Source organism: Mastomys coucha, unplaced genomic scaffold (assembly GCF_008632895.1).
Source record: "Mastomys coucha isolate ucsf_1 unplaced genomic scaffold, UCSF_Mcou_1 pScaffold22, whole genome shotgun sequence".
NCBI lineage: Eukaryota > Metazoa > Chordata > Mammalia > Rodentia > Muridae > Mastomys > Mastomys coucha.
The window spans coordinates 168,528,381-168,553,007 of record NW_022196905.1 but is presented as its reverse complement, the minus strand read 5'-3'; the positions used below and the strand labels follow the sequence as shown (position 1 = coordinate 168,553,007).

The window sequence follows — 24,627 nt, the reverse complement described above, 5'->3', positions numbered from 1 at the left end:
GGCCTCAATATACAAGCCAGGTGGCATGAAACTGGCTATGTAGCCCTGGCTGGTCTCGAACTTGCCACCTCCTGTGTATTGTACTTACAGGCATGTCACAAAGCTCTATGAAGACACATTCTCACTCATGAAGTTTAGAACCCTTCTTGTATATAATGGTGCGGTTTTGGTGGCATCTTTGATGCAAAGATGGGCCTCTCTAGAGCCAGGCATGATGTCAGACAAGATGCTTCCTGTCAGCTCCAACACCCCCTGTGTCAATTCACTCATTACACCAGATCATAAAAATAAATCTTTAATGGCTTTATAGTTGGCACAGATGGTATAATTCAAGCTCACATTTGTATTTAACAAACTGAAACACCGCACTAGCTTTGACTGAGACAGAACAAGAATCATGGTGGTTTAAGTTTGGAAACTACATTCAGCGGCAGCAGGCTCTGAAGTTATCTGTTAAATGAAGGATGAGGGCTGGAGTAAACAAGAGGCAAAGCTGTCAGGAAATAAGCAGCCCACACGTTCTGGTGCGATTACTGCAGAATTGTGCTTTCTGGTTTATTATTATTTTTAGATAAAGAAGAGTCTCATTTAGTCTTTGTCTATGCTTGAACTCCTATCTTCCTGGCTGCATCCCACAAACACCGGAGTTATGACTAGGTGCTGCTATGCCCACCTGTTTCTTCCTTTTTGGAGCTCTTACGGCACTGTGAACATACAGGAGCTGCAGCATTCTGGCTTACAGTGTGTGTCCTGGGGATAGCTCTAAGTTTGCCTGAGAGATACATCCCCAGAAGAGGAAAACAAATGAGGCCTTGCTGAAGCCATGCACCTGAACTAGAGGCCTTCCTCTCCACGTGGGGGTAGTCCTTGCTAAAAACTAGGACAGGATTATGATGGTGAAGAAATCCTGTCATCCACTTCCCATCACTGTGGTCCTTGAGGAGTAAGCTCCAAGTCCCTCTTTTTCAAAAAGGCCCAAGAGCTATTTACAAGTTACCCTGGAATTTCAGGTTAGTGCCGCAGAGGAGCTGTGACTGGAGACATCTACTGCCCAGGATGGAAACTGGGAGCAGAAATCACCTCATTGCAGAGTAATGGTGACTTGTAGGAACAGCAGGGTGTTCTATTAGAGTGAGATGGAAAATGGGAATCCCTCTGATTTTCTTGATTATAGACACCAGCAACCCAAAAGACACCCGGGGACAGGCATTCGTGGCGGGTTGGGTATTTCTGGGCAGCGTTCCAAACTCAGGTCCCAGCTCCTAAGCTGGTGTCAGTTCTGAAGTCTTGCAACTCTTCAAATCCAAGCCGAGGCCACTGCTTGAAGGGAGCGTCCTATAGCCGGAGCTAAGCACAGGTGGTTTCCATCAACCATGTAATCCTCGGCACTCTACATCCTCGGCACTCTACAGAGGCCACGGAAGAGTGTGACTGGGGACATGCGGACACCAAAATGAACTAGGCTGGTGCATGGTTGATCCTCGGAGCTGTCCTGGCCTCACTGTCCTTGCACCAGTGGCACTGAGGCCTTCAGGTCTGTAGTGGTCTTGTCTAGGGCAGGCTTCTTTGAGTAATCCCGCTCTCCAAAAATAGTGCTTCCTATCCGGACATTTGTAGATCCTACTTCAATCTGTGGGGAAGAAGCAAGCATGGAGGAGAGTGTCAGGCACTGTGCTGTGGCTGCTGCTGAGTCTTTCCAGCCACCCAGAGGCTGTGTAAGGAACAACCAAGCTGTGGTTGAAGATGGCTGGGAGCTCTGGTGTCCTGGGCCAGAGCAGGGCCACCTTTTCTGGCAGTCACTGAGAGAAAGGTAATGATCTCAGCTTGCACAGTGCTTGGGGAGTTCAACTGCATTTAGGGTTATAGGGACAAGGGATGGTGGACATGTAGGGGCAGCACAGCATAGCAAAAAGCTCATGACCAAAGTATTGAGGCTGGCCAAATGGAAAAAACCTGTAGTTATCTGTCATAAAGTAAGCTCCATTTTTTAGAACATTTACACTGTTTTAATATATACAATATTCCAAAAATGCAATTTTGTACTTTGATTTTTAGAACTGTTATTATTTATTTCAAGGCAAGCCTTGCTTGCATGAACTTGTGTAGTACAGGGTGACTTGAAAGTCACAGCGATCCTCTGGATTGTTTCCCAAGTGCTGGGACTACAGGAGCGTACCAGGGCACCCAGCTGCTATTTCCTACCTTGGAAATTAATGCATGCAAGTTGCTAACACAGTACTTTAGTTCAGTTTATACTTACTGTTGCATAGATAATGCCCTAGGACCTATGTTTGAAATGCCTTTAAAAACCAGGTTAAAATTTCTTTTTTGGTGCCATGAAACCAAACCCAGGGTTAACACATTCATTAGATCCTAAGTTATACCCCAGCCCTTTCCTAGATTACATGTAGTGGATTACACTGAGTTTTAAGAACTCGGTTGTAATTCCTGTAAATTTCACTTCAAACAAAGGAGCAGTGTGGGGAGGGAAGAGTGCCAGAGCAGCCAAGCTCCTGCGACTGTTGTTACCGGGTGAGGCATCGGCAGGGACACTTACAGCATGCTGGAAGTCCATAGACATGCCCATGCTAAGCTCCACCTGCTCCACAGGAATGCCCAGCTTCTCACAAAGCTCTCGCCGCAGGGACAGCAATCTCTGCCCAAAACACAAGTGGTACCATTTTATTATTATTATTTTTTGTTGTTGTTCTTTTGTTTGTTTTTCCAGACAGGGTTTCTCTGTGTAGCCCTGGCTGTCCTGGAACTCACTCTGTAGACCAGGCTGGCCTCGAACTCAGAGATCCGCTTGCCTCTGCCTCCCAAGTGCTGGGATTAAAGGCACGTGCCACCACTGCCTGGCACCATTTTATTCTTGTTGTTTCCAATGATGTCAAAAGGTGGCTAGATCTATAGGGCACAGTAGTGCTGGCCTGTAATACTTGGGAATAGGCAGGAAGATGCCGAGTTCACGGCCAGCCTGGGATACACCATGAAGGAAGTTGTCTCTAAAACAAAGCAAGCCAAGCCGAACTAAATCAAAACAAAACAGGAGAAAAACAAAACCCTCCAGAATGAACACTACCAGACCAAAAGGTTTCTGATGACTGTTACTCATAATTCTGAGGTGTATAATGATTACCAGAAGTTACTATAAGTAACTAAAGGTTTTTCCAACATCTTCAACTTTCAGGAAAACTACCAGGGCCAGGGGGTGTGGCTCAGGGGCAGAATGCTTTGATAGTACACTCCAGACCCTGGGTTCCACCCCAAGCAGGGGGAAGAAAATCCAACAACATTCTAAAAAGAAGACAAACCCAACAACAGTAAAGATGTAACTGCCAGTCACTGGAAAGGCAGAAAAAGTCTGCTCTGAAAACAGCATTAGCCAAGTGAACACTGGGCTAAGGAAGGTGTGTGGGTGCTGGGAGCCTAGTCTCCCTTTTCCTTATGAGAACAGTTCAGAAGAGACTGTAATATCGCACCTAACTGGCTGTGTTCTGAGAGGTCCCTGATGTACCTCATGGCTAGCCCTGCACAGCGCTGGATCAAGCATGGGCGCTACCCATGCTAGACACACCCTACTGTGAGCTGAACCCACAGCCCCATGATGCCTTCCTTGGCATAAGAACATCACCCCAACCTCAGTACCTGGAAGTCTGGGTTTGGTCCTTGACTTAGATCATGCCCAAAGCTTCCTATGGTCATGAGACCTACGAACTCCAGGCTGGGACAACTGGCCTTTACATGTTCCACGACGGCTATGGTCTCCGAAGGCAGCAGGCCGTGTTTACCTTCACGAAAAGAAACAGAAGATGTATATGCCAACACATCTTAACTAGCCAGAAGGAGGCTCCCTTGTCATCCCTTCCTTACAACAGAGGTGACTCTCAGACGACAACCAAATGAAGTAACTTTCCCTGGTCCTAAGGAGTGACTATGTATGTAAGGTCCCTCATGCCTGGTCCTCTCCACTTGGGTTCCATGGCTCCTATGCTTGGATGCTTTGTCCCCAGTTTCTGGCACTGTTTGGATGTCTAGGAGATGCTGCCTTGCCGGAAGTACATCATGGGTGCCAGCTGTGACGTTTCAAAGTCATATGTCATTCCCAGTCCTCCCACTGCTCCATGTGTGTGGTTCAAGATGTGAGGCTGCCATGCTCCCCTGCCACGGACTCTTATCCTCTGGGACCACAAACACACAGACCTTTCCTTCTGTGAGTTGCCTTGCTCGTGGTGTTTAACTCAGAAATAGAAAAGACACCAATACATACACGCCTTGGGACACTAGGGAGGGTCACACTACCAAAGTCCTATATGAATCTCAGAACTTTTTTCTATTAATAGAGCTGTAAAAATAAGTCATATACACATAATTAAGTTGAGATTGTATAACTGCAAAGTTTAACTTACTAGTTAAGAATGGTTAGATGAACTATAGCAAATGATTATTTGTTATACATTTTAAAGGCTATTAATATTGCTTTGCCTTTGCCCATACTTATTAAATGGATTAGGGAGGAACCTTTACTGTTATTTAATCAAGGCAAATCATGGGTAATTGTCAAGAAATGAAAGACACTCTAGAGTAAATTTTGTATCTACTTATATGCAATGTGGCCATAGTCATTATTATAATTATGATAACTGTTAGCCTACTGACCACTGTGCCAGCCCTATGACTTTCCATTTCATACAGTATCTCTAAGCATTCTTACCAGCACCAGTCTTCAGAGGGCTAAGTTTTTTCCTAAGGTTATGGACTAGAAATGTGCACCTGAGATTTGAACCCAGGCAACCTGACTTCAGGGCACATCTGGAAAACAGATGTCTATACTGAGCTCCTTCATGCCAAGATCTGCTTCGTGTGAGTGCCTAGAAGATGGCTCTAAGCAAATGCCTGGCATTCACTCTTAACAAAGAGCGAGCAAGTGAGAAATCCAGGATTCTGTACCACTGTATAGAATCCTCACCACACCCCTTTAACAATGGGCACTCCCTCGATGCCACTGCCACAGAAGGAAACTCAGGCTCAGAGAGGTTAGGTGACTGACTCAAAGTTCCAATGCTAGAAAGTGGTGGAGCTCAAGCAGACATCCGTCTGAAGTCAAAGCCATGCTCCTCTGTAATTCATGGCCACACTGCTAAGCCAGGCTTCATGAGATGGTCACTCACTCATGGTGTTCAGCAGCAGCTTTCCTCTATTCTTGCCCACTGGAGCACTGAGTAATTTTCTAAGAAGTATGACACATACAATTCTCAAACTCTTCCAGGAGGGAATTTCCAGGCATCGAAGTTATAATTCTTCAAAATCAACACCTAACACGTGTAATATATTAAAGAATTATATTGGATCATCACACTGGTAAATCCTGACGAAGCAACTCACCAGAAGCCTGGAGCTTCTCCCCACAATCTCCTCATCAGATGCTTACACGCACTCTACCCGAGCCTCAGCCATCTAAGAGAGCAAGCATCCACGGTCAGGCCTAGTCACTTACTGTCCTCTCCACTGGTGTTAATCTGGACCATGACCTTCAGTCGTTCAGTAGAGCCTTTCTTCTGCCAGGAGCTGTTCACCTTGTCTGCCAGCTTCACGGAGTCTATGGTTTCCAGCATTGAGAGGTTGGGGACGGCTGTGAAGAGAAAGAGGGAAGGGAGGCGTCTTTGTTTTCCCCACACTGCCAGAGGAGACATGCAGCAAACCTTTGATCTGGTAGAGGGAGAAGTATTCCAGGAAAAGAAAATGACAGTTAAATCTTATGACTGGCCAAGAAGACAAGCACCGGAATTTGCTGGATATGAAGTTCTTGAGGGCAGACAAGCCCCCCATCGCACCAGCCAAAATTGATAAGGGAGACACGAAGGCACCACAATCAGGCTGCATAAGTATGGAGGCGATTTGGAAAGTTGGAACTTGAGATTCTGAAGCAGGCCCGATCCAATTATGTCTCAGTTCAAACTGAGTGAAACAGGTCAAGTGACAAAGGACAGAGTTATGCAGAAGCCACAATGCTAGCCTGGAAAGATAGTATGTTCTTACACTTTCTGGGATGGTTCATCTTATTGGACAAGGACACCGGAATAGCTCACACTGGATGCTCCGTCAGTGAGGTCATCAAAGCTACCTTCAGTGAAGATGAAGTATGACTCTTGGCACTCTTGACTCTTGGTAAAGGACCATGACACAACCCCACCAGCTTACTGTAGCGAGCGCAGAAATCTTCCCGGCAGTTGGCTAACTCCTTCCCTGCCTCCCACCCCTCCGGCCTTTCTTTTTTCCTCTTCCGTGATGAAGACTGCATGTAGAGCCTTGTTGGGATGGAGAACGAGACTGTACAGGAAGGCTATGCCTTGGTAGTGTAAATAATTAAGTCTAAACTCAGCTCTGGCCTGGTTATACAAACTGATAGTAAGAACAAGCCCTAAAGTGGCGGTACACCTTCAATTCCAGCACTGGGAGGCAGAGGCAGATCTCCGAGTTCAAGGTCAGCCTGGTCTAAGGAGAGTTCCAGGGACCACAGAGAAATCCTGTCACGATAAACCAACCAACCAAAAACCCAAGACCCTAAAAGGATCAAATTGTTCCAATAAAAATGTAAACTATGTTCCAGAACAAAGTAGCAGAAGAATTATTTATAGGGATATAGAAATAGCTAGAACTGAGCAAGACAAATTTATGTATGAAACTCAAACAAAACTGTCAGGCATGTTGCCTATAGGCAAAAGTCTGTGCCGTTTGATGAATGATTGGTGTAGGAAGGCACAGCTCACTGTGAGTTATGCCATCCCCGAGCAAGTGTTCTGGGTTGTATAAGACAGTAGGCTGAGTAAGCCACGAGGAGCATGCCAATAAGTGACATTTCTCCATGGTATCTGCTTTAGTTCCTGCCTCCGGATTCCTGCCGTGGCTTCCCTCATTGATGGACAGTGATATGGAAGTATAAGCCAGAGAAGCTCTTTCTTCCCAAGTTGCTTTTGGTCATTGTCTTTATTACAGCAACAAAAAGCAAACAAGGATCCCAGGCCAAACACTTGCTGTGATCATGGGAGAGCAGTGCGGAGAATTCTCCTGCTGGGGGTAGCCTGGATACCTTTTAGTGCTTGATCTTGGACAAGTTGCTTAGCTTCTCAAGCCTTAGTGTTCTTTCTGTTTCCCTGCCCATGGGACCAATTCTATAACAACTACACCATCCTATGCACTCATTAGCCATAACTCCTTGTTGTATCATTTTTTGTGTGTGGTGGCCTTAGAATTTATAGTACAAAAATTGAACATCCAAAATTTGAAACATCTTGAGCATCAGGGTCAAGATATAGATATTACATGCTTAAACTTTACAAGACATGGCTATTATATTTAAACAACTAATTAAACAATCTAAGTTGATCGTGGTGGCACATGCCTGTAGTCCCAGCACTTAGGGAGAGGACAGGAGGGTGGTGAGCTCAAGGCCATCTTATCCCTCTTAGCCAGATCCTGTCTCAACAAATAAAACATTCAAAATGAATCACAGGAGAAATTTTTATTTACTTAAGTTTTTTTTTTCAATTTTATTTAAAAATGTTTAATTTAATTTTATGCCTGTGGATATTTTACCTGTAGGTCTGTACACGACATTTGTGCCTAAGGAGGCCAAAGAGGCTCTTGGATCCCTGAAGTTCCAGTTAGAAACAATTGTGAGCTGACATGTACACTCTGGGTAGCCAAACCTAGAGACTGCTCTCCCCTCAGAGGCATCTCTCCAATCCCTGTATTTTTATTTTATTGAGACAGAGTCTATGTAGCTGGCCTGAAACTCTGTGTAGATTAGTGGATTATTAGAGATCTGACCACCCTTGTCTCCAGAGTGCTGGGATTAGAGTCATGCGTCATCAGGCCCAGAGAAGAAATGAAAACAAGCAAGCAGAGAACTCTGTAATAGGAAAACAAGTAACTGGAGAGGAGAGGATAGGGATGAAAAAAAGAATGGACTGAATTTTTGTTTTATTTTTTATTACACTTATTTATTAACCCTGGGTGCTAGGAATTCTGGCTTGTGCCACTACGTCTGCATAGCAGCTTATTTGTAATACCCCTAAACTAGAAGTAACCTAAATGTTGGTCAGTGTGAATGGAAACACTGTGATATTTTATTACAGTGGGATAGCACGGATAGGAAGATGGAAGGACCGCATAACGCGATAAAGTTCAACGCTGGGCCAGGGTGGAAAGAAGGAAGACTTTTGCTTTTGGTCCTCCATTTACACAAAATCCGAACTATGGAAATGACAGCAGCAGCACAGACAAGGAACACTTGAGCAAGATGACAGGAAGGAGCCTTTGGGGACAAGATGGCAGGATGGTTGCCCGCTATTTTAATTATTGTACCAGTTCACAGTTATAATCCTCTGTCAAAACTGATCAAGTCAGACACTTTCAGTCTGTGTACTTTATTGTAGCTGGATATGCTTTTCTCAATTTACCCTGATAAACTGTTAAGAAAAATAAATACCGGAGAGGCAAGCTAGTTCAGTGTGTAAAGGTGCCTGCCGCCAAGCCTGACACCCGAGTTCAATCTCTGGGACCCACAGAATGAAAAGAGAGACCCAACTCTTCTGCTGCTGACCTCTATATACACAATTTGCCTCTCCCTATTCCTTTCTCCCCACCGAAATACCCATACAGGTTTCTTAAATTTTGATACTTTGAGAGAAGTAAGTGTGGTTACTTGAGACCCTCATGCCACATGGCTAAATCTTTCTGTAATTAGTAATTATTTTTATGGTGCTGGGGACTGAGCTAGGGCCTTGTAAATGCTGGGCAAGCACTCTGCTGCTGAGCCACACCCTCCATCCAATCCTTGCACTTCATTCTTTTATTTCACTATGTTTTATTTGAAGAAATCCTGAGGGACCAGAGGGACCCAGGTACTCAGGAACTCCACCGACCAGTGGCATGGCTTCCTTCCAGTCTGAGTTGGTGTTCTGAGCAGACCTTGGGTGTGAACTCCGCAGCCAGTCCCACAACACCCAGAGGAAGCTACACTCCCAGGCGCTCCAATACGCCCAGAATCCCAGGAGCTTGGTCACACCAGGATCTCAGGGTCCCAGAGGCAGCTTGACTCTCAGGAGCTCTGACACACCCAGGATCTCAGGATCACAGAAGACAGCTGAACTCTAAGGAATTCTGACACAACCAGGATCACGGGAAAGACAGGCCCCAGTCAGATATAGCAAGGGCAGATAGCAATAGAGATCATCAGATGGTGGGAGGCAAGCGTAAGAACATAAGCAACAACAGAAACCAAGGTTACTCCTGGGCAGTGGTGGCACACACCTTTAATCCCAGCACTTGGGAGGAAGAGGCAGGTAGATTTCTGAGTTCAAGGCCAATCTGGTCTACAGACTGAGTTCTAGGACAGCCAGGGATACACAGAGAAACCCTGTCTTGAAAGTCCCCCTACCCACCCCCCTCAAAAAAAGAAAAAGACACCAAGGTTACTTGGCATCATCAGAACCCAATTCTCCCACCATAACAAGTCCTGGATAGACTATCACACTGGAAAAGATTTGGATCTAAAAATCACTTCTCATGACAATGATATAGGACTTCAAGGACATAAATAACTCCCTTAAAGAAATATAGGAGAACACAGGTAAACAGGTAGAAGCCTTTAAAGGGGAAACCCAAAAATCCCTTAAAGAATTACAGGGAAACACAATCAAACAGGTGAAGGAAATGAACAAAACCATCCAAGATCTAAAAATAGAAATAGAAACAATAAAGAAATCACAAAAGGAGACAACCCTGGAGTTAGAAAACCTAGGATCAGGAGTAATAGATGCAAGCATCACCAACAGAATACAAGAGATAGAAGAGAGAATCTCAGGGGCAGAAGACACCTTAGAAAACATTGACACAACAGTCAAAGAAAAAGCAAAAAGCTCCTAACCCAAAACATCCAGGAAATCCAGGACGCTATGAGAAGACCAAACCTAAGGATAATAGGTATAGGAGAGAGTGAAGACTCCCAAGGTAATGGACCAGTAAATATCTTCAACAAAATTATACAAAAATTTTGTATAAAATTTTTACAAAATTATTATACAAAATTATACAAAATTATTGTATGCGCATGAGCATACAAGAAGCCTACAGAACTCCAAATAGACTGGACCAGAAAAGAAATTCCTCCCATCACATAATAATCAAAACAGTAAATGCACTAAACAAAGAAAGAATATTAAAAGCAGTAAAGGAAAAAGGACAAGTAACATATAAAAGCAGGCCTATCAGAGTTACACCAGACTTCTCACCAGAGACTGTAAAAGACAGAAGATCCTGGGCAGATGTCATACAGACCCTAAGAGAACACAAATGCCCAGGCTACTATACCCAGCAAAAAAACCCCTCAATTACCATAATGGAGAAACCAAGATATTCCATGACAAAACCAAGTTTAAACAATATCTTTCCACAAATCCAGCCTTACAAAGGATAATAGATGGAAAACACCAACACAAGGAGGGAAACTACACCCTAGAAAACAAGAAAGTAATTTTTCAACAAACACAAAAGAAGATAGTCACACAAACATGATTCCACCTCTAACAACGAAAATAACAGGAAGCAACAGTCACTTTACCTTAAATAACATCAATGGACTTAATTCTCCCCAAAAGACATAGACTAACAGACTGGATATATAAACAGGACCCAGCATTTTGCTGCATACAGGAAACCTGAGAGATTAAAATTAAGTTTTCAAGCTGTACTGTGGGAATTTAGCCATTGGTTAGACTCAGTGGGAGGCCAGTTCTCAAGAACCCAGAAACAAGGGAACCAAGACGACCTGACCCGAGAACCCAGAAACAACCTGGCCCAAAACAATTGCCAGGTAGTTGCCCTGGACCCTAACACGAGCCAGCACCAATCAGAAACCACCCCGTACCTTCCCCTTACCCCAGTCTTCCCTTTTGCCTCAGCAACTGAACAGAAATAAAAAGCTGTCTAAGACCCTGCTCGGGGCCAGACTCCTCTACCCCTGCGAGGGATATGAGTCTCGCCGCAGCTAGCTGGAATAAAAAGCCTCTTGCAGATTGCATCAAGTCTGTGTCTTGGTGGTCTGTGGGGTTGTCGCTCCTGGGATTTGAGTGTGGGGGTCCCTCCGGCAACCTCACAAACCCACCTCAGTGACAAAGACAGACACTACCTCAGAGTAGAAGGTTGGAAAACAATTCTCCAAGTAAATGGTCCCAAGAAACAAGCTGGAGTAGCCATTCTAATATCGAGTAAAATCAACTTTCAACCAAAAGTTATCAAAAAAGATAAGGAAAGACACTTCATACTGGTCAACGGAAAAATCTACCAAAATGAACTCTCAATTCTGAACCTCTATGCTCCAAATGCAAGGGCACTCACATTCATAAAAGAAACTTTACTAAAGCTCAAAGCACACATCACACCCCACACAATAACAGTGGGCGACTTTAACACCCCACTCTCAGCAATGGACAGATCATGGAAACACAAACTAAACAGAGACACAGTGAAACTAACAGAAGTTATGAAACAGATGGATTTAACAGATATTTATAGAACATTTCATTCAACAGCAAAAGAATATACCTTCTTCTTAGCACCTTCTCTAAAGCTGACCATATAATTGGTCACAAAACAGGCCTCAACGGATACAAGATTGAAGTAATCCCATGCATCCTATCAGATCACCACAGACTAAAGCTGGTCCTAAATACCAACAAAACAAGGGAAAGCACATATACACATGGAAGCTAAACAATACTCTCTATTCAATGATAACTTGGTCAAGGAAGAAATAAAGAAAAGAAATTAAAGGCTTCTTAGAATTTTTTTTTTTTTTTTTTGGTTTTTCGAGACAGGGTTTCCCTATATAGCCCCGGCTGACCTGGAACTCACTTTGTAGACCAGGCTGGCCTCAAACTCAGAAATCTACCTGCCTCTGCCTCCCAAATGCTGGGATTAAAGGCATGAGCCACCACTGCCCAGCGGATTTTAGAATTTAATGAAAATAAGGACACATCATACCAAAACTCATGGGACACAATGAAAGTAGTGCTAAAAGGAAAACTCATAGCTCTCAGTGCCTCCAAAAAGAAAATGAAGAGAGCTTACACTAATAGCTTGACAACACACCTGAAAGCGGGACAAAAAGATGCAAACACACGAAAGAGGAGTAGATGGCAGGAAACAGTCAAACTCAGGGATGAAATCAACCAAATAGAAACAAAAAGAACTATACAAAGAATCAACAAAACCAGGAGCTGGTTCTTTGAGAAAATCAACAAGATAGCTAAACCTTTAGCTAGACTAACCAGAGAGCACAGAAACAGAATCCAAATTAATAAAATCAGAAATGAAAAGAGAGGCATAACAGTGAAATATATCTTAAAACAATTATTCTGTTTGTTAAATATTAACAGTTGAAATTATTAAAATCATGTTCTACAAACATCTCACTGTGCTTGAAACTAGCATTTTCTTCAAAGAGTTTTTGATATCTTGAAATTTTTAAAATATACTTACTGATAAAATAATTTCTCTCCTAGAAACACTGATAACCTTTTTTAAGTAAGCTGATTGTTAAATAATGTACACACACACACACACACACACACACACATATATATATATATATACTCTCTTACTATGTCAGGTGGTATCATATAAGGGTTTTTGAATATATTTCTTAATGATTAATTTTTAATATTTTATGCTCTTTAACTATGCTTAACTCCCAAAGAATATTTTGTATGTTTTGCAACAATTTAGTATTCAACATTCGATATAGGATCCTCAGTTATGGATAGTATGAAATATTCATTAATGGTATTTTTAGGGTATGAAAGGATATGAATATAAAAGTTGAACAAACTTTTTATGTATTATTTGATTCTCAAAATACTCAATATTATTAAAATGTTTGAGGTATAAAATGCTTTTAAATAATAAAAAAGCCAGGCAGTGGTGGCGCACGCCTTTAATCCTATTACTTGGGAGGCAGAGGCAGGAAGATTTCTGAGTTCGAGGCCAGCCTGGTCTACAGAGTGAGTTCCAGGACAGCCAGGGCTACACAGAGAAACCCTGTCTCGAAAAAGGAAAAAAAAAAAAAAAAAGAAAAAAGAAATCCCGAAGCACAAATGGTGAGCTGGGGGTGCTCTCAAAGCCGCTTACTTAGAAGGTGTGTAAGTCGTACAGTCACAGGGAAGGCCTGTCTTTGTGTTGAGTGTTTTGTCTTACCCATCAGTTTGTTGACGTTTTGTTTCTGTAAATGACCGATGAAGTGCCATTTGATCTCAGGACAGGAAGACAGAACCTGAAAAGAAGGGAAGCATTGGTACAGATCTCATGGAGGATCTGTCAGCTCTGATGCCCTTCGCTCCTGGGCTCTCGTGGGAGTGATAAACTGCCACCTCTCTCTTCAGCCAGTTTCCCACTGAGACACAGGACACTCAAGAGTCACTGAGCCTGACGCAGTTGCCCTTCCTCATTCCTATCAAGTCACTGTATTTTTCAGAAGTGATCCATTAAAGACAATGTTTTTCAAGGCCCTCTACCACTGAGTCGCATCCCATAGCCTTTGGTTTATGCTTTCAAATCTCCAAGGGTTCTCCTAAAAATCACTATTCACTAACAACCCAAGAGAAAATTAATGTCTGAATAACGACAGAAGTTGAGAATTATTTAGGGTGCAATGGAAATATGGATGGCTTCTATCCCTAGCCCATTAACATGGATGTCACTTTCGGCTGAGAGCTAAGACTTCCAAACAAAATCCATACTTCTTAAGTCTACATACCTTAGGGTTTGATGCTTTTTCTAGTAGTTCCTGAACCTAAAGAGCAAGGACAGAACGAGTCAGAAGCCTGCTAGTCACAACTCTCCCAGTGGTTCTCTCTAAGAGGAATCTTACATAGTTCTCTCCAAAAGTGCGCTGGCCGTGGCTGTAGGCCTCAATCACCATGTCTGCAGGTTTTGTTTTGCTGACTGCTACGAGCCGGGGTTGGATGGCTGGGAGATCCTGCCAAGAGAGAAAGAGCCACGTGAGTGAATGTGTGAAATTTTGTCCCAATAAGATACATGTTGTAGAGCCAGGCGGTGGTAGCACACACCGTTAATCCCAGCACTCGGGAGGCAGAGACAGGTGGATCACTGAGTTCAAGGCCAGCATGGTCAACAGAGTGAGTTCGGGACAGCCAGGGCTACACAGAGAGACCCTGTCTCACAAACCAACCGACCAACCACGACAAAATGATACTCCTTGTAAAGTAGATGGGCATAGATCTCAGCTTGGTACTAATAAGATCCATTTTCCCCTTTCTTTTGTTCTTTTGGTACTGAATATAGAGCCCTGGGGTCTGACCACACCAGGCAAGCTCCACCATGGAGCTGCAATCCTGCCTGCTGATTTTCTTTGGAATGTTCTAGACAACTCTTATGGAAACCAGCACTGGAGGTTTAAGGGTTTGCAGGTGTCAAAACATAAAGTGGAGGGTGATAAGAGAAAGATGCCTACATTAACCTCTGGCTTCTCCACCTGCATTCATGGCATGTACACTTGCACATATGAATATATCGCATGCACATACACATGTACATACATGCATATAACATACATGCACTTGTACATACATGCATATAACACATATACACATGTACTTGTTCATACATGCACATAATAGCCACATGCACTTGTAAATACATGCATATAACACACATATACATGCACTTGTACATACATGCATATAACACATACACACATGCACTTGTACATACATAAATATAACACACACAAATGTCTTTATTGAGGCTACAGTAACAGTGGCATAAGGTCTGCTTAGCATTTGTGAGGCTCTGAGTTGTATCCTTAGCACCAAAAAAAAACCCCATACAAACAAATGTGAAACAAAAACGCAACAGCTCCTTTCATGAAGGGAAGGCAACATCTTGTTTAGCTGGGAGGTCTCTTCTGGCGTCTGACACCAGAATGTAAACAGTTTAGAAACTCAACTTGGTCCTGATATAATTATTAATAATGCTTCCATTCACCCTGGAAGAGGCTCAATTGAGATAAGAGTGTACAATGCATTGTTCAGTCTATGACTCAACCAATAGAGAGCAGAGCTCCACACAAGACACAAACAATTCTGTATTCAGGATTAGATTCATCCAAAGTCTTCTCACATCAGTTCCGTAAGATGCAGGCTTTTCCTGCTTTCCGCCGCAGCCAGATCCTTACATAGCTGTACCCCACCATTTGTGAGACCTTCCCAGAACCACAGTATTCTCAAGGACTTGGAGAAGTCACGTCAATTACCACGTGGTCTTCGATAGCTTCCTTCTGAGGGACTGTGACATCTCTGTCTCCTGGAGTGTGTCTAATTCCTAGTATGTTGATGAACTGGAGGCTTCCAGAGACAAATTGGTAAAACAGGCCTAATTCCTGGAGAGGCTGCATTAGGGAAGTCCCGAGATTTTTCTTTGAAGAAACAGAACACTGGTACCAGGAAGGTGGTAGGAACTTCCCAGGCCCACCTCATTTTCTTCAGCTATGAGGAACCCAAGGGCTAGAGTAGTTAACTGGACTTAAGGTAATGCCCAGACCATCCGTTAAGAGAAAGAAGACTATGTAATTCAGCCTTTGGTTTTCAGGCATCATTTTGAAATTTGAGATCATAAACACTAGATCAGAAAGGAAAGGTCTTTGATTTTTTTTTTCTGTCCCACTTCAGGAAACGTAGCTTAATTTGCACGGAGAAAAGCGGATACTGGCTCCGGTCTATAAGTCCAATAGGAGACAAAAAAAAAAAAAAAAAAAAAAAAAAAAAAAAAAAAAAAAAACCATACGAAAATAGCAAATGCTTGTGACTGGGCACCTGACAGCTCCCGCCTGCTCTGTGGAGGTAAAACCTTGTCAAGTTCACTCGCACCTAGACCACGGCTCCCGGCCCCCGCAACGCACGTGATCGCGGGTGGATTCAGGGCTCAGGTACCTTGGTGACGGGCAATGGCGAATGGCGAGGCGCCTGGAGACGAGTCACTTTCCCTAAGTGGGCACCTTTCTCCAATCAGGCCGACCTCTAGGAAGTCCCGATCCTCAAGGCCCTCCTGCAGCCCCCGCCCCTCCAGGAGCCCCTCCTGCGTCACCGTGACACCCGGTCCCACGTAGGTGTCCCCCTTTCAGCCCGCCCCAGTCCCCTACGGCCGGTCCTCACCCGCGGCCGCCGCGCCACACTCTGCTGGACTCGCTCGTTCACGGCCCGCAGCGCGAACCCGACTCCCAGCTCCGCCGTCATGCTGCCACCTCTCAACATTCCCCAGAGGATGCCCAGAGGACCCGCGACCCGGGGAGACCACCTTCCGGTCCCGCCCCCTCCCTGAGCGGCCCAATCACCGCTCAGCATCCAGCCACCTCCCCCCACAACGGAGGTGGGCGGCCCAGGCGGGCGCCATCTTGGGGAGGGTGGAGGTTTCCCGGGCTGAAAGTGTGAGTGACTAGAGAGTTCGAGGGCTGGGCGGGCCGATAAAAACCAAGACATTAAAGTAACTTTCATTCATCCGTTTCTTTCCTTTCCTTTCCTTTCCTTTCCTTTCCTTTCCTTTCCTTTCCTTTCCTTTCCTTTCCTTTCCTTTCCTTTCCTTTCCTTTTTCCTTTCCTTTCCTTCTTTTCTTTTCCTTTCCTTCTTTCCTTTCTTCTTTCCTTTCCTTTCCTTTCTTCTTTCCTTTCCTTCTTTTCTTTTCCTTTCTTCTTTCCTTTCCTTTCCTTTTTCCTTTCCTTTCCTTTCCTTTCCTTTCCTTTCCTTTCCTTCTTTTCTTTTCCTTTCCTTTTTCCTTTCCTTTCCTTTCCTTTCCTTTCCTTTCCTTTCCTTTCCTTTTTCTTTCCTCCTTTCCTCTCTTCTCTCCTCCTCCTCCCTTCCCCTTTCCTTACCATTTTTAACTTTTTTTTTTTTTTCTAGACAGGGCTCTGTGTGTCCTTGCTTTCCTGGAACTCACTCTGTAGACCAGGGTGGCCTTGAACTCCCCAAGTGCTGGGACTGAAGGTGTGTGCCACCACCGCCCGGCCATTATTTTTTTTTTTTTTAAAGATTTATGTGTGTTGACGTGTTTTGTCCTCATGGATGTATGTGCACCATCGTGCCTGTGGTACTATGGCCTGAAGAGTGTTTTGGATCTCCTGGACCTGGAGTTAGAGATGGTTGCAAGCCATCCTTTGTGCTGGGTATTCCTGGTGCCTTGCAAGAGCAGCAGGTGCACTTTAACCACTGCTCCATCTCTCCAGCCCCCCCCCCTTTTAAATATTTTTACATTTTTGTTGTGTGGGCGTTTCCCTTGAATGCAAGTCTGTGTATGAACTGCCCACAGAGGTCAGAGGAGGGCATAAGACCCCCTGGAACTGATGAGTGGATAGGTGGGTGCTGGGTTCCGAACCTCTGTAAGCAATAAGTGCTATCTCTCCATCCTAGACTTTAGGAGTAATGATATTGAAGGCAAATGCCTCTTGATATACTGCTGTCACCACAGTGAAAAAAAAAGCAAAGAACAAAGGAACTAGAAGCCTATTACAGAGTGAGTCCAATGAGAAGCTTGCGGTGGGGCTGCAGTTGGAAAGAACTAGTCAGTAGTAAGGAATAAGTGGGTCAAGTTAAAAAGACTCATGAAGGCTGGGATGGACGTGAAGTCGAAGAGACATGCTGCTTCAAAAAAACTGAAGGTGATAAGATGGTTCAGGGGTCAGAGGCACTTGCTGTTAAGAATGATAATCTGAGTTGGATCCTTGAAAGTCATATGGCAGGAGGGAGCAGGCTCCAACAGATTGTCCTCTGATCTCCACATGAATGCCAGGGCGCTTGAGCATATGTGCATGCACTAGAATGTATACACAGACACACACACAGAACCTACTACTACTGTTTTGCCAACTGGCCATGGCATCAAATTGCCTTCTAAATATTTATACCCATAGATTAGTGCTAACTTCAGCCTTGGTTAACGAAGCTGTTTTTCTTATAATGGGTAATGATTAACAGAGTCACAACTGGTCAAAGTGTCCAAAATAAGTGACTACTGAACCCTAACAGAACATCTGTATTACCACCTTCAAGGTTCAAAGAACATCTTGGAAGAGGAGGAAGAAAAAAATATAAGAGCCAGAGGATAGGGGGTAGTGTGAAATGCTGCCATCTTCTAGGCATGTCACAGCTCTTGTGCCCATTCCCAACAGCAACAGCGGTCACCTGTCCAGGACTGGGGCCATCAACATTCCACCACGAATGAGGAAGGAGCTACTGAGGCCCCACCAGTCTCGGGGGATTGTGGGACAGTTGTGGTTGCTGGAGGAGGGGGAGCCATATTTCTCAGTGGTGTTGCTACTATTAAGTTGCCCTTGCCCAAGTAACTCCCAGCTCAGGCTTATGCAAGCAACCCTAATTAAAAAATGTAGGGGAAGCCGGGGTGGGGTGGGGAGTGGTGGTGGCATATGCCTTTAATCCCAGCATTTGGGAGGCAGCGCCAGGTGGATTTCTGAGTTCAAGGCCAGCCTGGTCTACAGAGTAGAGTTCCAGGACAGCCAGGGCTATACAGAGAAACCCTGTCTCGAAACAAAACAAAACAAAAAATTTAGGAGGACAGGATGATGTGTTAGAGGGGGCAAGACCTAGGGGAGGCTGCCCCCTTTTCATAAGGGGGGGAGAAAGAATGGGGGAAGGAGCTATGTATGTGTGTGGGGGGGACTAGGAAGAGAGAAGGGGCTGATACTAGAATATAAAGTGAATAGATAAATAATAGAGAAAAACAACATAATTCATTAAATAAACTCTGAACTTTTTTTTTTTTTTTTTAAGTAGGAAGGGGACTTGATGGGAAGAAAAGTTTGATGGGAGGTTAAGGGATTAAGATGATAATGTGGGGAGTGTTATGGTCAAAGTGCAAATTGTAAAAGAACCATTTTCAAAAAGAAATAAAGAACAGTGTAAGAAAAACATAAAACAATGAAAAATATGGTGGGAAGCTGGACAGTGGTGGCACACGCCTTTGATCCCAGCACTTGGGAGGCAGAGGTGGGCAGATTTCTGAGTTCAAGGCCAGTCTTGGTCTACAGAGTGAGTTCCAGGATAGCCAGGGCTACACAGAGAACCCTGTCTCAAAGAAACACCAACCAAAAAAAAAAGAAGAAAAATATGGTGGGGCGGGGGTGTGTGTGCTGGAGAGATGGCTCAGGGGTTAAGAGCACTGGCTGTTCTGTTCTTCAGAGGGACCCTGCTTGATTCCAGCAAGCACAGGACAGCTCACAACCGCCCCGTCCAGGAAATCCAATGCCCTCTTCTGGCCTCCATGGGCGCCAGGTATGCATGTGTCTGCAGATATACATGCAGGCAAAACACTCTATACTGTATATATCAAAAAACAAAAACAAGCCCGGAGGTGGTGGCACACGCCTTTAATCCCAGCACTTGGGAGGCAGAGGCAGGCAGATTTCTGAGTTCAAGGCCAGCCTGGTCTACAGAGGCTTCCAGGACAGCCAGGGCTACACAAAGAAACCCTGTCTCAAAAAACAAACAAACAAATAAACCCCACAAAAATTCCAAACTTATTTAAAAGAAAATACCCAGATAAATGAAAATTTCAGAGAAAGTGCAAATTCTTCTATAAAAGTAGGGTTTGTGGAATCTTCAGGATGATATATAGTTGTGGTTAACTGACATTAACATTTATCTAGAGACACTAGGTTAGGCAGTTGGGCACAGCCAGTCTGGGAGTGATCTACTTAAGCTGATACCACATGAGTTTTGGGTCAACTGGGAATGCCTTTATCTCTTGGAGAAATGCAGCAATGTGTTAATTGTTTGGTTTTGACATGGTCTCATTATGCAGACCAGGCTGGGCTCAAGCAGATCCTTCTACTTGAGTGCTGGAGCTAAAGGCATGTACTACCATGCTTGTAAGAATATATTTCACCTGGATATATTTTTAGGAAAAGCATAAGAAGGAAGTTTGATTTCTATCACCTGCCCTAGTATCTACTGGTAAATTTTAGTTTAATCAAAAAAGTAAAGACAAAACATTTTATTTAGCAAGACTGAAAATAAATCCAAAATATACGTATATTCACATGAGACTTTTTGTGTTGTCTGAAACAAATCCTGGAGCTATTAACCCAGGGTAATTTATCTGGTAGTACCATTTATGGAATAATTAATATAACAATCATTTCTCAGTTATAAAGGCTAATAATGCCCTTGGGGCACACTGAAAAAAATTGCTTTAACTATTCAATCACCAGTTTACACAGAAGTAGAGATAAAAAGGAATGGAAGTACAAATACATGATTGCCCATTACAGTTTTTATAAGGAAACAAACAGTGGCTAGAACTCCACTGAAGACAACAAAGTAGGTAAAGTTCACAGACAGAGTAGCTATTGTCCAGGTACACTTTATCCAAGTCCAGCTGAGCACAGCCCAGGTCAGTGAGCACAGCTATCTCACTGTCACATGATACACGGCCCCACAGATGGTTTCTGAAACCCCCCCCCCCCCTTTCAGAGCACTTCATTCCTTGGCCTCATTCCATGGTTCCCTCCTCAGTGTGGAGGACTCCACACTGAGTCCTCCACACCTATTTTTAGCTATGTAAAAATTATTAAACTTAGGCTTCCTTACAAACATTCAAACCATATGCTGAAAAGTAATTTAAAACCTATATAGAATATGAATTGCTTCCGCAACATTTAGTGAGTGAGAAGCATTCTACCAAGGTGGCTGTGCCTTGGGAAAGTCCTACAAAAATTGAATTTTACAAAGTTGCTTATTTTGATAGAAGTTCTACTTAAAAATAGCAGCCATGACTTCACTGCCTACAAAACTGCAGGCTTATCACATTTTATATGTTTAGAATTCAAATGCTTTACAATCAGATTGTATAGTATTACAAACACAAGGTCACAAAGACAGATGGGCTAGGTATCCCATGCTAAAAAGACATCTGAGTTCCATGATTTTAATGCTATGACACGGGGACATTTATGTCTTTTAAAGAAGTGCCATTAAAGGGCCGGGAAGCAGCAGTTGCAGCAGGAGGGATGAGCTGAGCCTCTCGGGCTAGGAGGGTGCTGTGTGGCGGGGTGCCCTTACTGCTGCACTGACTCCACTCAAGTAGTGTTTTCTGAGGTTCTTATAGAACAGAGGATGCTGCATGCTGCACTCCACAAGTGATTAGCAGCAACAAATGGGAGGAAGATGAGTTGGTCTTGGGGGAAAAAAAACACATCTGCAAGAGTTTTCCAGCATATTGAAATGTCTTTTCCAGGAAAATTTTGTAGTTTTGACAGTGTGGCCAGGGTCAGTGGCCTGAGAAATCTCAGTCTGAGGAGTCAGGACAGAGAAGGGAACATCTGAAGTAAGCACAATGAACTCTGCTTCTTTTGGGGCCGAATGAATGCTTCCAAATACCTGACAAACCTGGTGCCACTTAGGAGCAAACTGGCCTGACTTATAAAACCAAAACTGAGGTGGGAAGTGATGCCAGAAAATATCATTTATAGTAGTCACCTCAGAGAGAACAGTAGGTGCTTTGTGTGTGGGGGGAGGGTGGGGTAGGGGACCAGCTACCAAGGCCAAGTCCTAAGCTAGAGCCAGTCATGGTTGCACAGGTACTGCCATGTCTGTAGATTAACTGCAGAGCTGCCTTCCACAGGGGTATTCTGTGTGCACTCACAGGCCATGGTGGAGCCCCACCCCACCTTTCTTTCATATCTGGTCTTCCCATTCTCAATTTCCTAGGGTGACTCACTGTTTTCCTAATGAGAAATGAAAAACAAAACACGGGGACTCAATGCGCCCACAGGACATGGGCATGAACTCTGCCTTACATCTATTGTGCTGCTCTGGACTTGACTCTCAAGTGGCTACCTGCTCTCTGGATTTAAAAGCTCTCTTTATCAGTGTGTCAGACAAACCCCCAGCATAGGCCATAGGCACTACTACGTGGACGTCTGCTGGCTGGGCCCTTCTCCACAGTGTTAAGAGCTCTTCAGTGAAGAAGCTCTGTAATGATAAAGGTGTTTGGTCTCAAAAGTGTATGCATAATTACCAAACAGCACTGCGGTGCTAGTGGGTGTAAGGAGCTACGGCATCAGCTAGTGCAGCACTTGTTTGTTCCCATTTTAATGCTGAGTGGAACTAATGAACAGATTATTCAAGAAGAAATGAAATCACAGATCAGGTCAAAGTACTGAAAAGGAGTGTGTGGTGTCACCAAGCCCTGCTGCGGTGAGATGTAGTCAGCAATACTAGGGCAGAGTACAGTGTGTAGAAAACCTTGCAAAACCTAGCACCAAGTTCTTCCTAAAAAGGGCTCAAGACAGCTTAACTCTAGAGTAATGCACTCACAGTCAAAAAGCCCAGCAGGCCAGTGCTCTCTGCAGCTGATGCTCCACAGCAAACACCCCTTCTGTTACTTGCCTCACATGCAGACATTGCCTACATCAGAGGCAAGGGAAAGAACTGCGGAGTACATTTTCCCATGAAGGAAATCAATTCATGAGGAGGCAGCACCACACACCCCCTCCTCATACTGACAGTATCCCCAGTTAAGCTGGCCTCAAAGTGACAAAGTTGGTGTCCGCAGGTCAGAGGTCAAATCTATGGTGTATACACCTTAGCAGAAGTCACACAACTTACTTACCTGAATTAAAAATAAACCCAAAAAACAAGTCTCCATCTGCTCTCCCTTCCCAGAAGAGGGGTAAGTTGGTGTCCATTTCTTCCTTGTTTTAACCACAGTAACGAAGAGTCAAGGAAGGTAGTGTGGGAAGGAGGAGCACTCTGTCTCATCTTAAAAAATAAAGATCTCTCTAAGCTGCACAATCAGAGGTTACATACAGGTTTTTTTTTTTCTTCAATTATCCTTTGTGGTTGCCTCTACAGGCTCATCTTCTAGGCCAAAGCCCAGCTTGTCACTCAGCCCCTCAAACTGCTTGCCCAGCCCGCCTGCAGAATCCATAAACATGTTGGGGATGTCTTTGCCAAAGTAAATCTTGCTGTTGGAAGCAATGGCCTTGTACTTCATCAGCTGCAGGTATTCTGGAGTCAGCTTGAGCTGTGATAGAAAAGTGAAGAGAGCTCAGGGAGAGGGCACCAGAGAGGAATTTCATCTTAGAGGGCATTTGCCAAGCAGATATCCACTTCTCATGGCCTTCCTGCTACCCAGAAACCATTTTTTTTTCCTGAGAGAAAATAGTCTAAGGTATTATGACAGAGTAGCAACAGTTTCAAGAGTTTCCATGTTTAACACAAAGTGAAGCTTCCATTATTAGCTTCCCACACAGAGAAGTGCCTGTCTCACCCAGCAGAGGAGTCCTCAGTTCTGTTGTGAGGGCTCTGGGCAGCGAGCAGCAAAGGCAAAAACAATCCTCAAAGGACTGTGGGTCAGGTCTTTACCTTATTTGCTTCTGCGATCTTCAGAGCAGTGTAGCACTCAGCATCAGCCTTTGCCTTCTCCCGGGCCAGAAAAGCAGCGTCTAAGGGTGAAGGGTGCAAGGAGCTGGATCAAGTACAAAACCATGGGAAGGCACAGAAGCCTGTTGTCTGGGGGCTGGCCATTATAGCTCAGTGGCATAGACAGCACTTGCCCAGCATACATAAAGCCCAGGTTCCATTCCTGGCACTGCAGAAACCAAAAAGCCAACAAAGACATTTTCTGGTCTCCATGGCCTTGGAGAGATTGTTTATTGTGTGTGTCTTGTTTTTGAAATGGTCCCACCTTATAGCTAGGCTAGCATTGGACTACGCAGACTTCCTGTTAGTACAGAGAAACCATTTCCCTAAAAGTAACCTGAGATCTTCGTGACAGTGTAGCAAGTTTCAGTTTAATACAGAAGGACACCCTCACTACAGTTTCATAGTATATGAATGTATACTGTGCATATGGCATCACCCTGACTCTGCCTTTCCAGTGCTGGGAAATGTGTACTGCCATGCCTGTCATGGGCCTACTTAAGACTGAATACCACAAATATAAAATAGCTCAAGACCCTTTCCAACTTCATTTCCGCAAAGTTTCCAACAGTGATTAATTTGGCTAACTCTACATGTATGTACGCTGGTCCAGAGGAACGCTGTTTGGTTCAGACCTGCTTCATCGCATCAGGCAGTGGTACCCTCTGGCTCAGCGGTGATGCCCAGCTCAGCTTTGAGCCCCATGGCCTAGGGATGTGCCAGCCACACTCTAGTCACACAAGAATACTCAGGGACAGTATTTGGTGATGCTGGCTTATGGTTGTTTTTGCTTCCTTTTCACCATTAAAAAAAAACCTAAACCCTTTTCATTATTCCATTGTTTATTTACTGAGGGGGGTTGGGGCACAGACAGCATGGCGCGTGTGTGGAGGTGAGAGGACAACTTAGGGAACTCAGGTTGTTCTTCCTGCCATGGTCAAACTTGGGCTGTCAGACTTGGCAGTGAGTGCTTTTGCTGCTGAGCCATCTCACTGGACGGTTGCTGGTAAAAACTGGTTGAGACAGTTTTTCTATGTAACTCAGTAATCCCAATAAGGTGGTAGGTAAAATGATCCATTTTATAAAAGTTTATTTTTTTTTTTTTTTTTTTTTTTTT

The 24,627-nt window shown here is 44.2% G+C and overlaps 2 protein-coding genes across 12 annotated transcripts in view; both read right to left on the bottom strand.

Annotated features, from left to right (window-relative positions):
- Positions 1 to 279: 279 nt before the first annotated feature.
- On the bottom strand, positions 280 to 16,421 carry Plpbp (pyridoxal phosphate binding protein). 4 transcript variants are annotated; one of them, XM_031339437.1, is made up of 8 exons: positions 16,233 to 16,421; positions 13,931 to 14,038; positions 13,817 to 13,852; positions 13,258 to 13,333; positions 5,498 to 5,632; positions 3,649 to 3,791; positions 2,558 to 2,656; positions 280 to 1,630 (listed from the first exon to the last, which is right to left on the bottom strand). In XM_031339437.1, the coding sequence occupies exons 1-8, from the start codon at positions 16,419 to 16,421 to the stop codon at positions 1,499 to 1,501; spliced, it is 918 nt and encodes a 305-aa protein (XP_031195297.1). In that variant the 3' UTR covers positions 280 to 1,498. The 4 variants fall into 4 exon arrangements, with proteins under 4 accessions (XP_031195297.1, XP_031195299.1, XP_031195298.1 ...); XM_031339439.1 differs by lacking the exon at positions 16,233 to 16,421 and adding an exon at positions 16,011 to 16,135; XM_031339438.1 differs by lacking the exon at positions 13,817 to 13,852 and having other exon boundaries at positions 16,233 to 16,383.
- Positions 16,422 to 20,066: 3,645 nt separating this feature from the next.
- Erlin2 (ER lipid raft associated 2) overlaps positions 20,067 to 24,627 on the bottom strand; it is an 18,838-nt gene continuing 14,277 nt past the window's right edge. For all 8 annotated transcript variants that reach the window (XM_031339431.1, XM_031339429.1, XM_031339428.1 and 5 more), the window contains 2 exons: positions 23,454 to 23,533; positions 20,067 to 23,112 (listed from right to left, as the gene is read on the bottom strand). In XM_031339431.1, the coding sequence (XP_031195291.1) occupies positions 22,912 to 23,112; positions 23,454 to 23,533 (281 nt within the window). In that variant the 3' untranslated portion in view covers positions 20,067 to 22,911. The remainder of the gene's footprint in view (positions 23,113 to 23,453; positions 23,534 to 24,627) is intronic.

Excerpts from the sequence above, each read along its gene's own strand:
- Plpbp (XM_031339437.1), bottom strand. The coding sequence starts at position 16,421 with ATGCTGAGCGGTGATTGGGCCGCTCAGGGAGGGGGCGGGACCGGAAGG. Across the intron at positions 13,334-13,816 it reads AAAAAGCATCAAACCCTAAG|GTTCTGTCTTCCTGTCCTGA; the intron begins GTATGTAGACTT and ends CCTTCTTTTCAG. Across the intron at positions 1,631-2,557 it reads CTATGGACTTCCAGCATGCT|ATTGAAGTAGGATCTACAAA; the intron begins GTAAGTGTCCCT and ends TCTTCCCCACAG.